The 13,429-nt window shown below is 37.8% G+C and overlaps 1 protein-coding gene across 1 annotated transcript in view; it reads left to right on the plus strand.

Annotated features, from left to right (window-relative positions):
- The window catches only part of LAMA3 (laminin subunit alpha 3), a 112,747-nt gene that overhangs the window by 10,346 nt on the left and 88,972 nt on the right, over positions 1-13,429 (plus strand). Inside the window, exons 3-7 of the mRNA XM_042869575.1 lie at positions 4,247-4,364; positions 4,692-4,810; positions 6,260-6,430; positions 8,805-8,902; positions 11,463-11,578. Of these exons, the coding sequence (XP_042725509.1) occupies positions 4,247-4,364; positions 4,692-4,810; positions 6,260-6,430; positions 8,805-8,902; positions 11,463-11,578 (622 nt within the window). The remainder of the gene's footprint in view (positions 1-4,246; positions 4,365-4,691; positions 4,811-6,259; positions 6,431-8,804; positions 8,903-11,462; positions 11,579-13,429) is intronic.

The raw sequence follows: 13,429 nt of genomic DNA on the forward strand, positions 1-13,429 counted from the left end.
ACGTTTTTGAATTTCATCTGTAAAATCCATGGTTAGAGATCGCTAAATATTGATTGTTGGGAGTGACGAGTAAGTCTCTGCATTTATAAGAGTGATTCAGGTCCTACTGAGAGGTTACAAACAGAGGGGGTGCTGAACTCTTTGCAACAACAAAGTTTCAGTTGGATCAATAACACATAGGATTCCACTTCATTTAAATATATTGTTATTTTTATCAATTGGTCTTTGAGAAAAATCAGTGCTTGAGACCTTAATGCTTCATTACAGCAAGAAACTTTTGGGCATGCACATGCCAACCCTGAGAAATTGGTGGTACTGAGGAATGTTTTGGAGGAGTTGCATAAATGATAACTGCTGTTATTGTGAGGTAAGAGCAATTCATGCTTCCTTAAAATCCCACTCCTGCATTGGCCCACATCTGAGAGTTTTGTTTTATCGACTGAATGATCATCAAATTTTTACCACTTTCTCACCTGCTTTTCCAGTTTACACAGCAAGTACAGTAAGATCATACCTTTGCTGTTAAAGGACAGAGTTTGCAGTCATCTATCAGTGTAGGAGCCTCACTGTCTTCTGGGTAATGTGCAATGCCAGCCACGATAGCATCATATCAGAAGCAACAAGAACAGTCTATTACACTGAGGTAATTTTGGTGGTGTAGATATACCTGCTAATACTGTCTTGAGGAAATATTCTCCTTGTGGAAATAGCTGTTCACCATTCTTTTAACATTTGGATTATATGAAGAGGAACTGTTGTGGTATGTCTTTAAAACACATCCTGAAACCTTCAAGTTGCCTCAGATAGATGGTGTATCTGACCTCAGTTTTCTTATTACCATATCAGAAATTGTTATTCTCCATGAACCAAAAATGGAGAATCATCCTTTCCTACATCTGCAGCACACAGCAGAATTGCACAGAACAGAGTGTGTCTTTGTTTTGTACTAGTTTATGTACTGTACTTAATGAACAAGTCATTTCATTCTGTTTTGAGTTTATGGTGGAGGGTGGAGAAAAATAATCTATAATTTTATATAGACACATCTAACTTTCTTATATTTGCATGTCAAGAATCAAAAAAGTCTTGGGAATTCCTCATTTAGAGAATTGTTTAAAATTTTAAGGAGAAAATAGAGACAACATTTTAAACAATTTTATTATACTTTTTTAGAATTCCCACGAGGATACAATATGTTATAGGGGATTTTGTATTTTGTTAGCATAAATAATATGCATGTCATTAGAGATCTCTAACATTGTATCATTACAATCGTGGTGGTGTGACTCTCAATCTAAGTGAGCTCTTTTAAGAGTCTGACAGTAACCTACAAGACTTTCTGTGGAAATATTTCTCTCTTTGTGGTAGTTCTTAGAGATGAATTTGTCATTTCTGTTCTCAGATGATGAAGATATTTTGCTTATTTTTCCGGCTTATTTTTTTTAAATGTCAGTTTTCCTTTAGGGAATTTCCAAGGCCACTACCTAGAAGAACATTTCAGATCTGAAAAAAACCTTGAGCGAACAGGAAAATGTCACATCAGGATGGAGCTGGTTAAATTCCATTTGTTGGCAATCCAGGATTTAATCTGTGCTGATAGCTTACAACTGGATATGGCGTGGGGAAATTTACAGGAATGCATCCTCTTTCAAGCATGTATTTTCAAAGTGGAACAATTCTGCTACTGGAAACAAAGTTCTGTTTTTATTTTTTATTTTTTTACTGAGATGAGGAAATGATCAGAATTTTGATTAAACCATATTTTGGATTTTTTTAATTTTTCCCCTCTCTTTATTTTGATGCAGACAAATGCTATGGTATGCTTGTACCAAGATAACTGTTATTTTTACTGCTTTGCTACATTTCTTAACTGTCCTAAAAACCCATCTCCCTGCTCTTTCTGAATGTGGTCGTACAAACCCAAGCAGCACTTCAAACTATGGGATGCTGGGAGAGCCTCATGTGGTCTGAAGCTTCCCATGTGCATGAGTAACTTGAAGTTGCTGTACTTTACTTTGTTCTTTTGTGGTTTGCATGGAAGCCTGCAAAATCTGGTTCTTTGAGGCAGTTCTTCAAGGTCTAGCAGAGCTGGTAGAAGAGTGGGCTCCTGATGTAACACATGTTGGACAGTATTTCAGCTTCACATGCACGGTACAGTCCTAGGCTTGAGCCACTTCCAATTTGCAGGGGAGTTGGACTTGATTTCTAGAGGTCCCTTCCAACCTCTACAATTCTGTGATTCTGTGAATTCCACAGCTGAATAGCAGTTGTCACACAGCTGTTTGAAGAGCACAGTGTGTTAATCCAGCTGTGTTACATAGGAGACTACTGTGTGCAATCGTGTTGGCCACTGTTCTCTTTGTGTGTTTAAAAGGTTAAAGTCTTGGGTAACACTGATTTATAAGTGAGCATTTGTTATAATTCAGTTTTTCAGCAGTGAAGAAGTCCAGTGGAAACAGAATTTACTGCTATTATTTTGCTTGTGCTTATAGAATCACCTGTTACAAGATGAGATGGGCTGTATCAGCACTTTGAGTAGCATCTAAGGAAAAGAATGCAATGTGTGACAGGCTGAGGCAGGTGCCGCCAGCTTTTTTGGAGAGTAGGTAGAAGGTCATTGTTGTAGTGATTTAATACATGGCTACAAATAGCAGTGCACTGGAGGACACAGCCTGCCTTTTTGTATGCTTCTTTTGTGTCCCCATGAGCTTTCTAAATTGCTTGTCTTGATGAAGTCTGATCTGATTTGATTGATGCAGAATGTCCTCCACCCTCAATAGAGCATGTGAGGATGGAATTCCTAAAGACATTAAAGCGTAGGGGAAGTGAGAATACTAACGGGTAAGCAGTTGTCTGCCCAGTGCAGACCTAGCTTTGAGAGATCCTGTTGTTCAAAACTGAGAACATAAGCCTGTTTTCTTTTAGGAATTACATAACCGTGGCCCTTCTCTGTGAGGATACCCGGTTTCAGTCTGAATGGCCATACTGAATTGCATGTAAGGGCTGTATGGCCAAAATCCCTACTCTTACACTTGGCTGTCAAGTGGCGGAAGCTACTTTGGCTGAGTATCAGAAACTCAATAGCAGCAAATTTCGGCACAGTCTTCAAAGTATTCAGCTGTTTCTGACACCTGGTTTGGGGACTTTCAGTCGGTAATTTAAGGACATTACTTCACCTGTGTAGTCACCATGTCTAGCCCTTGGAAAAAGAATGATGTTGTCAACAGAATGACTGCCATTTAATTTGCTTGATACCATTACTTAGTAAATCATGTACAGTACTGGATAGGGACAAAAATTTCTGCTCCTTTTTTTTTTTTTTTTTATAGGCCATTTGCATCTGCTTTTGGTGGCTCTGACTGCTGTGAGAGCTGCTGAATTGGTCCTAGCTGACAGCTGAATGGGCCAGGCATGGCAACAGATGGCAGTCCCAGTTTGTGATTGGGAGCTTGAACATATTTGTAGTTTGAAATCTAATGATCTAAATTTGTAATAATGAGCTAAATTTGACTTAGAGTAGGATTTCATGTGAAATCCATATTTGCTTTAGTGTTTGGGAGCTTTCTGCCTTGCGGTCTACGTCCATATTCTGAGTGGTTTCAGAATATGGAAGATCTGCCAGTCATAAAAATCTCTCCCATTATATTTGATACACATGAAACTCTGCAGAGACTTGCTTTTGCTACTCACAAAGTGGCAAAATTATCTGGAAATATCTTTGTAGTGAGGGAACAGATAACTTGAATTATTATCAAATACAGCCAAACGAATACCAGTGTAAAGAGTGTGTGCATTTTGACTAATGTGATTTTCCTTAACTACAAGCGCAGTTATATGTCTGGAATATAACAAGCAGAGAGAATGTGCCAGGATTCTGTAAAAGTATTTTATCTAAGTGAATTGAGATGCTAATTTTTCAAGGCTAAGTACTATACCCTTAACACACCCAAGCCATCAGTCAGATGTGGAACAGAACCACTCTGAAATGTAACGGATGGCTTATAGCGCAGTTCTACTGCAGCTTTTTTAGTGTATTGGAGCACAATGCCAGTTGAGAAGGGTTGATACAAATACTTAGAGAACACCAGCTTGGAATCTGGCCTATTATTTTAATGGGAATGAAACAGCAGATAACTTTCTCACTGTACACAGCAGAAAAGGGATTTACTAGCATTTGTTCTACTATGTGGTACTTCTGAGCTGTTCAAAAAGCTTCTAATAGTACTTCTGTATGCTCTGTTACCAGCTCTTCCATGTTGCCTACATTCTTATCAAGTTTGCAAATTCTCCTCGTCCAGATCTCTGGATCTTAGAAAGATCAGTGGACTTTGGAAGAACTTACACTCCCTGGCAGTATTTTGCTCGTAAGTATTAAGTCTTGCATTGCTGCTCTTTTGTAGGCAAGTTTCTTTAATCGTTTGCCCAGTAGCAGGAAAATCAGGCCATGTATTTTGCTGAATGTTTTAGCAGTAATGGAGGCAGCGGGTGTCAAAAACGTTTAGTTATAGATGGTAGTTTACAGTTTATATTTAGGAATTTTCATTTTTATGCGCTAAGTGAAGAAATCAGTTGTTGTTTCTCTTTAATTAGGGGAAGAAATTCTCTGAGCTTTCGGGTAAAATTTCTTTGTTAATTCAAATTAGAACAATAGTGTATATTTTCATATATAAAAATAACTCTGATTTGACCAGACTCCAAAGCAGATTGTTTGGAACGCTTTGGAAAGGAAGCAAATGTTCCCGTGAGGAGGGATAGCGATGTCATTTGCACTACAGAGTATTCTCGCATTGTGCCTCTTGAAAATGGAGAGGTAAGTGCTTTTAGAAAAATGATATGTAATGGTGGAAGTGAACAGTTTTAGAAGTTTGCAGTTAAAATAAAAACCTAGAACATAAAGTAATTTATTGGTTATTACTGCTTGAAACTAAATTAATAAATCCATAACCATGACTTTAAGTAGATGGTGAAATTTTTGGAGGATGAGCTGACTTTTTCTAACTTACACCAGTGGGCAGGGCCGCATGTATGGATTCCTTGTTGTGGTTTAGGTTACCTCTCTTAAGGAATGTGCATTTAAAGATACTGACTGCATTTTCTGCGTGGTTTCTGCGTCTGAATTAACTTACTGCATATGAATTCCTCATGGGACCAAATGCTGCAGACCACTCAAGAACAAGTAACTATTTAAGAAAAAAATGATTAAAATACTACATTTTTAAAAATAATATACTACATGTATATATGTATATACACATATACACATATATACACTACATGTGCTTGCAAAAATATTGCTTTGAGTTTAGTTGCCGTTCCTTGCTAAGCAAAAATGTGGCTTGTGTGACTTCATTTGAAACTAAACTCCTGGCTGTACTGTTCACTCTTGCTGATGTTCTTGTTTTGTGTCTTAAGCAGTGAGAATACACATCTAAACCACTCCAGAATTGTCCAGAGTTTTGTGCATATGAATCTGGAGTTGTAGTTTAAAGTAGATATTGCCTACTAATGTAACTGTAAAATTTTTACAACAACAGTTTATGTAGAAGAACATTGCTGGTGCACGCTTCAGATTATTGCAGATGTTTGAAAATAGAAATCTGTTGTCTGGCTGTTTCTAAACAAAGTCTCTTACTCAGAGGTCTACATGCACACTGGATTGCTTATTTAATATAGATTCATGGTTGCTAGGCTGCTGGCACCAATTTCTTCAAAAATAAAGAAGTGCTGGAGCACCTGTTTGGAAAGTCAGATAAACCTGCTTTCATGTGAAAGGATTTTGTAAAGTAACACCATGTACTTTCCTTAGGAGACTGTTAATGTGCTCTCAGGCATTGGACCTGGTAACAATAATATTTTCCAGGAATGTTTGTGCCTTAACCCAAAAATAAATGTGCTTTGGAAAAGATCCAAAATCTGGCGTTTTCACTCAGGCAAAACTTCCACTGACACCATCAACTGTTAATGCAACTATTTGTAGCTGTTCCTGTTTTTTTTTTTCCTGTCAAATTGTGTTCTTTCCGTGTAATCACTATTGTGGGTACACCATTAAGGCAGTGTGATATGAGCAATGAGAATTCAGGAGAGTCCAAGACGTGTTTTTTTTTCCCGGTGCATTTTATGTTTTGATTTCAGCGTGAAATGTGCTCAGAAACAATAGTAAACCTTTTGGTTCTGTTATTAATCAAAACTTGGCTCTGTGCCCATACTGATACTTACAGCTGATAAGTTTTAATAAAAATATACTTACTTCTCTTGTTAGATTGTAGTCTCTTTGGTAAATGGCCGCCCAGGAGCAAAAAACTTCACTTATTCCCCTAGTCTTCGAGAATTCACAAAAGCAACAAACATCCGCCTTCATTTTCTCAGAACTAACACACTTCTTGGCCACTTGATATCAAAAGCTCAACGAGACCCTACTGTAACCCGCAGAGTAAGTACTGTTTTTTCACAGAGGTGTATTCGATATTCCTTTTTTTAAAGTTTGCAACATTGAAAAAAATAAGAATTTGCAGTGACCCATCTGTAAATCCCTTTATTTTCTTCAGGTCCATTTGAGGTAAGAAGGTGGCTGAGATAGCACAGGGTTAGAGAGGGGAAGTAAAGATTTTTAACAGACTATCTTCTTTCCTGGTTTCAAATATTAAAAGAAATTGGATGCATCACTGGAACTGTTAGGAGCCTGTCCAGAAATCTTCTGAGCTGTCCTTCACAGAGCTGAGGAGCTAGATTTCATCAGCTTTATTTTACATTGTTTTCCCTTATTTATTCAAAGATATTTTCAGGAAATAGTACCTGAGTTTCTGAAGGAGCAGGAATCAAAGAGTGTACTCAAAAGTTGCCATTTGTACACTAATTATTTGAGATGCATAGGAGTTTTCAGTGAATTTGGGGCTATCCCCTGGAGCTAAACAGCCAAAGTCCTGTTCCCATGTAAGGAAATCCCTTAAGGGAACAATGCATAGAAATTCATATACTACAGAGGTTGTAAACTTCATATTATATTGTTATTTTTAGCCTTTTTATTTAAAATGAAGACTCAGTAATAATTAGAGGAAGCTCTGAGGTGAGGCACTGCATATGTGTGTGGGTTTCTGCATCAAAAGTAACTAAAATGTTCCAGCTTCCATTCACATTAAGTACCTTTATTGCCTTAAGTAAATTTTAAGTTGTTGCTTACAGGCAAGTGTAAACGCAGTATTTACCTGGCAAGGAGCATAGTCTTAATGTAAGGTACTTTTGATGTTATGGCTATGGCATGTAGGACAAATGAAAAAAACATTGAGTGTTATATTGAATTGCTAGAATAGAGAACAAATTCTCATTGTGGAGACCTTCAAAGTCTAGGAAAGAGTTAATATTACTAAGAAAAGTCTGAGTGTTCAACTTAGTGGAGAAACAGATGAAAACCAGGCGAGTTCTCTTATCCTGTCCAAGTAACTGTCTGTCTTCCATTAATGGTTTAAATTCATGGCACATCAAATTTTATAGGGTATGTTTTATGTCTATACTGTGACCTATTAATTGTTTTGGCCTATTACTAATATGATTTATTACTAAGCAGTAACAGTACAACTACTGTTAGTAGTACAGTATAGCTCTGCTAAGCTGCACGTAACAGTAGACCTGGTTGTGAAAAATCTTACTACAGAAAAAAAAAAACCCAAACAGTTAAATATGATTACAAGAATCACGGTAGTTATTTCTAGCTGTGCTTGAAGGCACTGGAAGCACAGATTTTATTTACAGTCTGAAAATGGTAGGCGCAGTAAGAAATTAAGTTGTATATTTGAATAGAGATTGTTCAGAAAAATAGTGTAGATCTCATTTCCCATCTTCTGTTTTTTCACCTGCCTAGAAAAAAGTAGCTTTACAGAAGCCAGACAAGGGAGTTGAAAAGGCTCTCAGCCTTGAAAAAGCTTCTTTCTGTGCCAGACAACTTCACCTGCAGTGCAGTGTATAGCCTCTTACATGGGCTATATTGTGAATGGGAGAGCACAGGAGATAAAATTGCAAAATGTTTCAACCCTTTTTATCCACTAGTGGCATTAAAACTGTCCCTTTAATTTTTTTTCTGGAGGTACACCGAGATCAAAAATTACAACCAGCTCTTTGTTCTGCTTGGTACATTAAGTAAACAACTTCTCAGCTACAAAAAATATGTACGGTAGTTACTATTGATATTATGTGCTAATGGGGTTTTTAGTGAGTTGAACTAATTACATTTTTATCTTCTGTTGCCTAAATGCCTGAAAGGCATTAGGATGAGTTACAGAGCAGTTTGATTTCAGGTCACAATTTCAAATCTAGCTTGAGTCGCAGTGACTTTTGCAAAGAATTGATCTTCTAGAACTGTTTCTAGTGCTTAGTGACAACATATGATTGAATGGGCAAAACAGTGCTGCGCACACAAGCATGTCCTATTTGCTGACCAGACCAAGGTCTCACAAACTGATGCTGATGATGTATTTTACTTCTCCGTCCTCAAGCTGGCTTTTAGCAAGCTTTGGGCTCAGGTACTGATGGTTGCGTAGCTGCTGGAGAGTGGAAGGCTACAGCAGTACGCAATTGTTGTGAGCTGCACAAACCTGCAAATGGATTTTGTTGCTATATGGGCATTGACTTCGATTTGCTGGAACTCGCACTGAGTCATAACATCAATACAGATTTGACTACTGACTGCTTGGCTTTGCCCCTTTGTAAAATCATGCCTATAAAATTCTGATAGGCAAGGTCTAACAATGTAGAAATAATTGATGTTGATATTCATACCGTTATACAAGAATATAACTCTGCTTGTTCCATAGTATTACTACAGTATAAAGGACATCAGTATTGGTGGTCGATGTGTTTGCCATGGCCATGCTGAAGTATGTAACGCGAAAAGCGCTGAAAACCAATACCAGTAAGTAAAGTGAGCGTGATGTTAATTTCATGCCTGCAAATGTTTTCAAATGGCCTTTTTTTTTTTACTGCCAAATGTACATTTTCATTATATTTTAAAAATGAGAATCTGACAATAATTGATGTGAAAACATGTCAAGAACTATTCTATATGAAATATCACAGAATAATCGAATGGCCTGGGTTGAAAAGGATCACAATGATAACATCTATTTTCAATCCCCCCCCTGCTATGTGCAGGGTCGCCAACCACCCCACCAGACCAGGCTGCCCAGAGCCACGTCCAGCCTGGCCTTGAATGCCTCCAGGGATGGGGCATCCACAGCCTCCTTGGGCAACCTGTTCCAATGTGTCACCACCCTCTGTGTGAAAAACTTCCTCCTAACATCTAATCTGAATTTCCCCTGTCTCAGTTTAAAGCCATTCCCCCTTGTCCTATCACTATCCATCCTCATAAACAGCCGTTCCCCCTCCTGTTTATACGCTCCCTTCAAATATTGGAAGGCCACAATGGGGTCTCTCCGGAGACTCCTCCAAGCTAAACAAGCCCAGTTCTCTCAAACTTTCTTTGTAGAAGTGCTCCAGCCCTCTGATCATCTTAGTGGCCCTCCTCTGGACCCGCTTCAAGAGTTCTGTGTCTTTCTTGTGCTGGGGGCCCCAGGCCTGGACACAGCACTACAGATAGGGCCTCACAAGAGCTGAGTAGAGAATAAGTATTAGATTTTCTTTTTATCTGAAAAAAGATTTAATAATTCATTAGAAACCTTTAATTCTTTCTGGAAAACACGGCTTGATATCATCTCCCAACAGAAGAAATTAGAAGGCCAACTTATGAACAAAGTGAACACACTCAAGATATGGAACAGTATGGAGCTCAGACAAGATCCAATGCTTTTGACAATTACTTGGAAAAATAAAGATAGAAACTGAATGAATTATACCCTTTTCTTAGAACCGTAGAATCATCTGTGTTGGAAGAGACCTATAAAGGTCATCTAGCCCACATCCCCTACAGTGAACAGGGACATCTGCAGATAGATCAGATTGCTCAGAGCTTTTGCCTTGTTGATGGTGAAATGGCACTTCTTTTGAGTGATCTGACTGTATGAATACTTATAAAAGTAACGCATTTCTTTCAATGTTGTACTCTTAATTTATTAATGAAAACAGCCATGAAGTTAGTAAAAATGTCTGCATTTTTCTGCTTGAATCTTTTGTTGGAGCAGAACTTGGGACTGATGACTATTTGTCCTTTGGATATCTGGCTCTAAATAATATTTGTTTAGAATAATAGTTGCAAAAGCTGTATCTGGGATATTTTACAATTATCTTTACAGTCTTTTAATTGTTTAGGAAGTGCTTTTATTGTCACATACATGAGCAATTAGCAAACAAAATGTTACTTCAGTCATTTGGCAGCAGGAGTATACTTATGTCAAAGAATGGTTATGTTATCTTACTGTACCTTCATTTATAAATGTACTTTTCTGTGAGTGAGCCTGACTTAAAAGCGATAACAGCTAGTAATTCACTTATCTGTAATCTATAGGAAAGTTCCCTTCCCCTGTGAATTTTATGATTTACATATTGATTTCACAAGGAGGTAGATTAGGCCTTTGTGGTTCATCTGCTCTAGAAAAATGGCTGTGAATAATCAGGCTTTCCAAAACACATTTTAAGAGCCTAGTTTAAAATAGCTGTTGCTTTTATCCATGGTGGCATTTAAACAAACTATCAATATAATGTAATAATTTAAATTGCTTTCTACTGAAGAATAAGTGGGCAAATGAGTACTTTCTTCTCAGACGCCTATGCTGGGTAAAAGTAAGTGCAGAAAGTGTGAAATCTACCAGAAAAGAATGATCACACACTAAAATTATATTGCCCCTTGGTTATTAGGCTACACAGATAATGGGGAAAAGCCTTTCCAGTCTCAGGGGTCTATTTTTTACTCCTAGGACTCAGTTGCTGTGCACGATAATAAGACCTAGCTCACAATAAGAGCCTGCATTACTGAGGCTATTCAGCTAAATCAGAATAAATATGGTGTATGTTTTCTTGAATAGTATGAACTACTTTAAATGTAACAAGGTGGACTTCTTACTGTGGTTTAATAAAGATAGTAATTGTAAGCCAAGCATAACTGAAGTATGATGAAAGCATGCATAGAAAAGGGATAGATGTTTTGATTTACTGTAGGTCAACATGACTGAGCCTTGGAATGAAACTAAAATAGGGTACATCCTAAGCTATTGATTTAGCTTAATTTAATATTCTAGCGTAAGGTTTCTTAATCCAGTCTATTGAATCCAGTGATACATGTTCTCTATAACTCGTTTATGCTAACAAGCCTGTAATCATATCATTAAAGTAACCAGTCATGAATAATTACAAGCAAGTTCTACTATGCTCCAGTATCACTCTTTGAATTCTCTGCACATAAACTTATGTCCTTTTCACAATGCATGTGAATCTTGGACTGCAAAACGATTAAGGAAAAAAAAAAGATTAAGAAAAAATAAAATCCAACTTCAGTATAATAAGCGACTTGTATTTTGTAGGTTTCATTGTGAATGTCAGCATAACACTTGTGGGGAAACCTGCGACCACTGCTGCCCTGGATATAATCAGAAACAGTGGCAACCTGCAACAGCTGGGAACATAAATATATGTGAACGTGAGTAGTCAAAAATAAGATAGTTTAAAAGGGACTTTGAGTGGGTAGGAATTAGCCGTGGTGAGTACCTAGCACACTTTTTTTTTTTTGGACACTTTTTTTTCAGTACCGAGAAAATTCTTTCCACGCAGCAATAAGGACTAAATGATGCAGTGAAAATTATTTGTGTTTTTTCTCTTCTCATTAAACAATGAATATCATCATACTTGTGAGAATATTGCATAAGCAAAGTGGAAATGATCCTGTAGTATGTTAAATCAACATCTCCACCTAGTCGTCATTGTGCTGACAAACCATGGGTCTTCCCTAGCAGAGCAGAGATTATATGCATCTTGTACAGCTTTGAAACTTGCCTCCCTGTTGCCAAAGGTCTTTGTATTCAGAAGAGAGAGAGAGACTGCATAAATACTTAGTTCTATTAAACTTGCAAACAGGTCACTCTAACTTGATGTGTCAAGGGAGAACTCTTGCTGTGACTTCTAGTTTTTGCTACTGTCAGCAGAGGGTACTCTGTAGGTTTACCTGTGTGGCATGAATTTTTGTTTTTGGAGGGAATAAGAAATACTTAGTGAAGCGTAGTAAGTCAGTCCCCCTTATGAAACGATGAAATATTCAGTAAGAGTTTGCAGCTGGGAATTGTAAGACATAATGATACAGTCTTTGCTGTCTTTCGTTGGGAAGAGGATCTGAGTTATTCATTGGTCTTGTCATTGTAGCTACTATATCTTTAATGTTATGAAGGCACACAGTTCAAAAGTTTCTCTCATAAAACAGTTTTATAGAAGAAAATCTGTCCTTTGGGAATTGAACATGCTCACTGTTTCAGGAACCAGTGCAAAATGTCATCTCTCCAAAGACTCCTAAATTTACAATGTAATAACCATGAAATGCATCTGAAAATCCTTTCAGCAGTAGAATCCTACTTTGGCAGTGTTACACATTACCCGTAAATCAGTGCAGTACTTCTGCCTTGCTTGTCTTGGGCTCATAAGCAGTCTACTCTGAGCTTCCTGTCATTTTAACACTGACAGGGGTCTGGTCTCTGCTCCCTTCTCAAGACAGCAGCTGCCCCTTGCTGACCTGATGCAAGTGGTCACAAAGATGTTCCTGCTGAGGAGTCTCCTCCACATGTCTTTCTTTCTGTGCTCTTTGTTAAGGAGTTTCAAGTGCTTTAGACCCACAGACTGAACAGTCAAGCTGGAGAAGCCCCTTGATCTTTTTTCCATCTTCCATGTGTTTAATCCTTTTGTTAAAGAAAATGTAAAAGTGAAAGAGTGACCACATGGACCGTTTTTTCCTTGAGGGATATGTAGTGTCAGGCATGAGTGTTGTGCATCTTTTTGACTGGAAAACAGTGTCTGCGGTACGGTGCTAGCCATCTCTGTGCATGTTCTGCTCTGAGCAAATGTCTTGGTAGCATCTGGTTTCCCTGATGTCTGGCCTAAGTTATTTAACTTGTCTGTAAGATTATTGTAGATTGTGGGTACAAACCGTTAGCAGGGGAGGCTTATCCAAAAGCCAAATAGATGTACCTCTGTAGTTAGTTTGAGGAATAAAGAGACTGCCTGTTGAATCTAAATTGCAGTGCTTAGAGTGTTGAGAGGAGGGAAAAAAAATAAATTATTAAAACGTTTGATCCGAGATAGGCATGTTAGGACTCAATTTTTGGACAATATTTGAAACCTCATCTGAATTCCCCTCTTTGAAAGAAAAATACTTTCTGTCAGGAAGAGATAGACAAAGAGTATAAATAATGTCACGTCCTTGAAAGAATGAGTTTATAAAAGTTCACCTGCAAGATTCAGAGCCAAAACAGCTTAGCTTCTAACTGCCTCTGAAAAAAATATGGTT

Source organism: Lagopus leucura, unplaced genomic scaffold (genome assembly GCF_019238085.1).
Source record: "Lagopus leucura isolate 7727_CA_CO unplaced genomic scaffold, USGS_WTPT01 Super-Scaffold_100002, whole genome shotgun sequence".
NCBI lineage: Eukaryota > Metazoa > Chordata > Aves > Galliformes > Phasianidae > Lagopus > Lagopus leucura.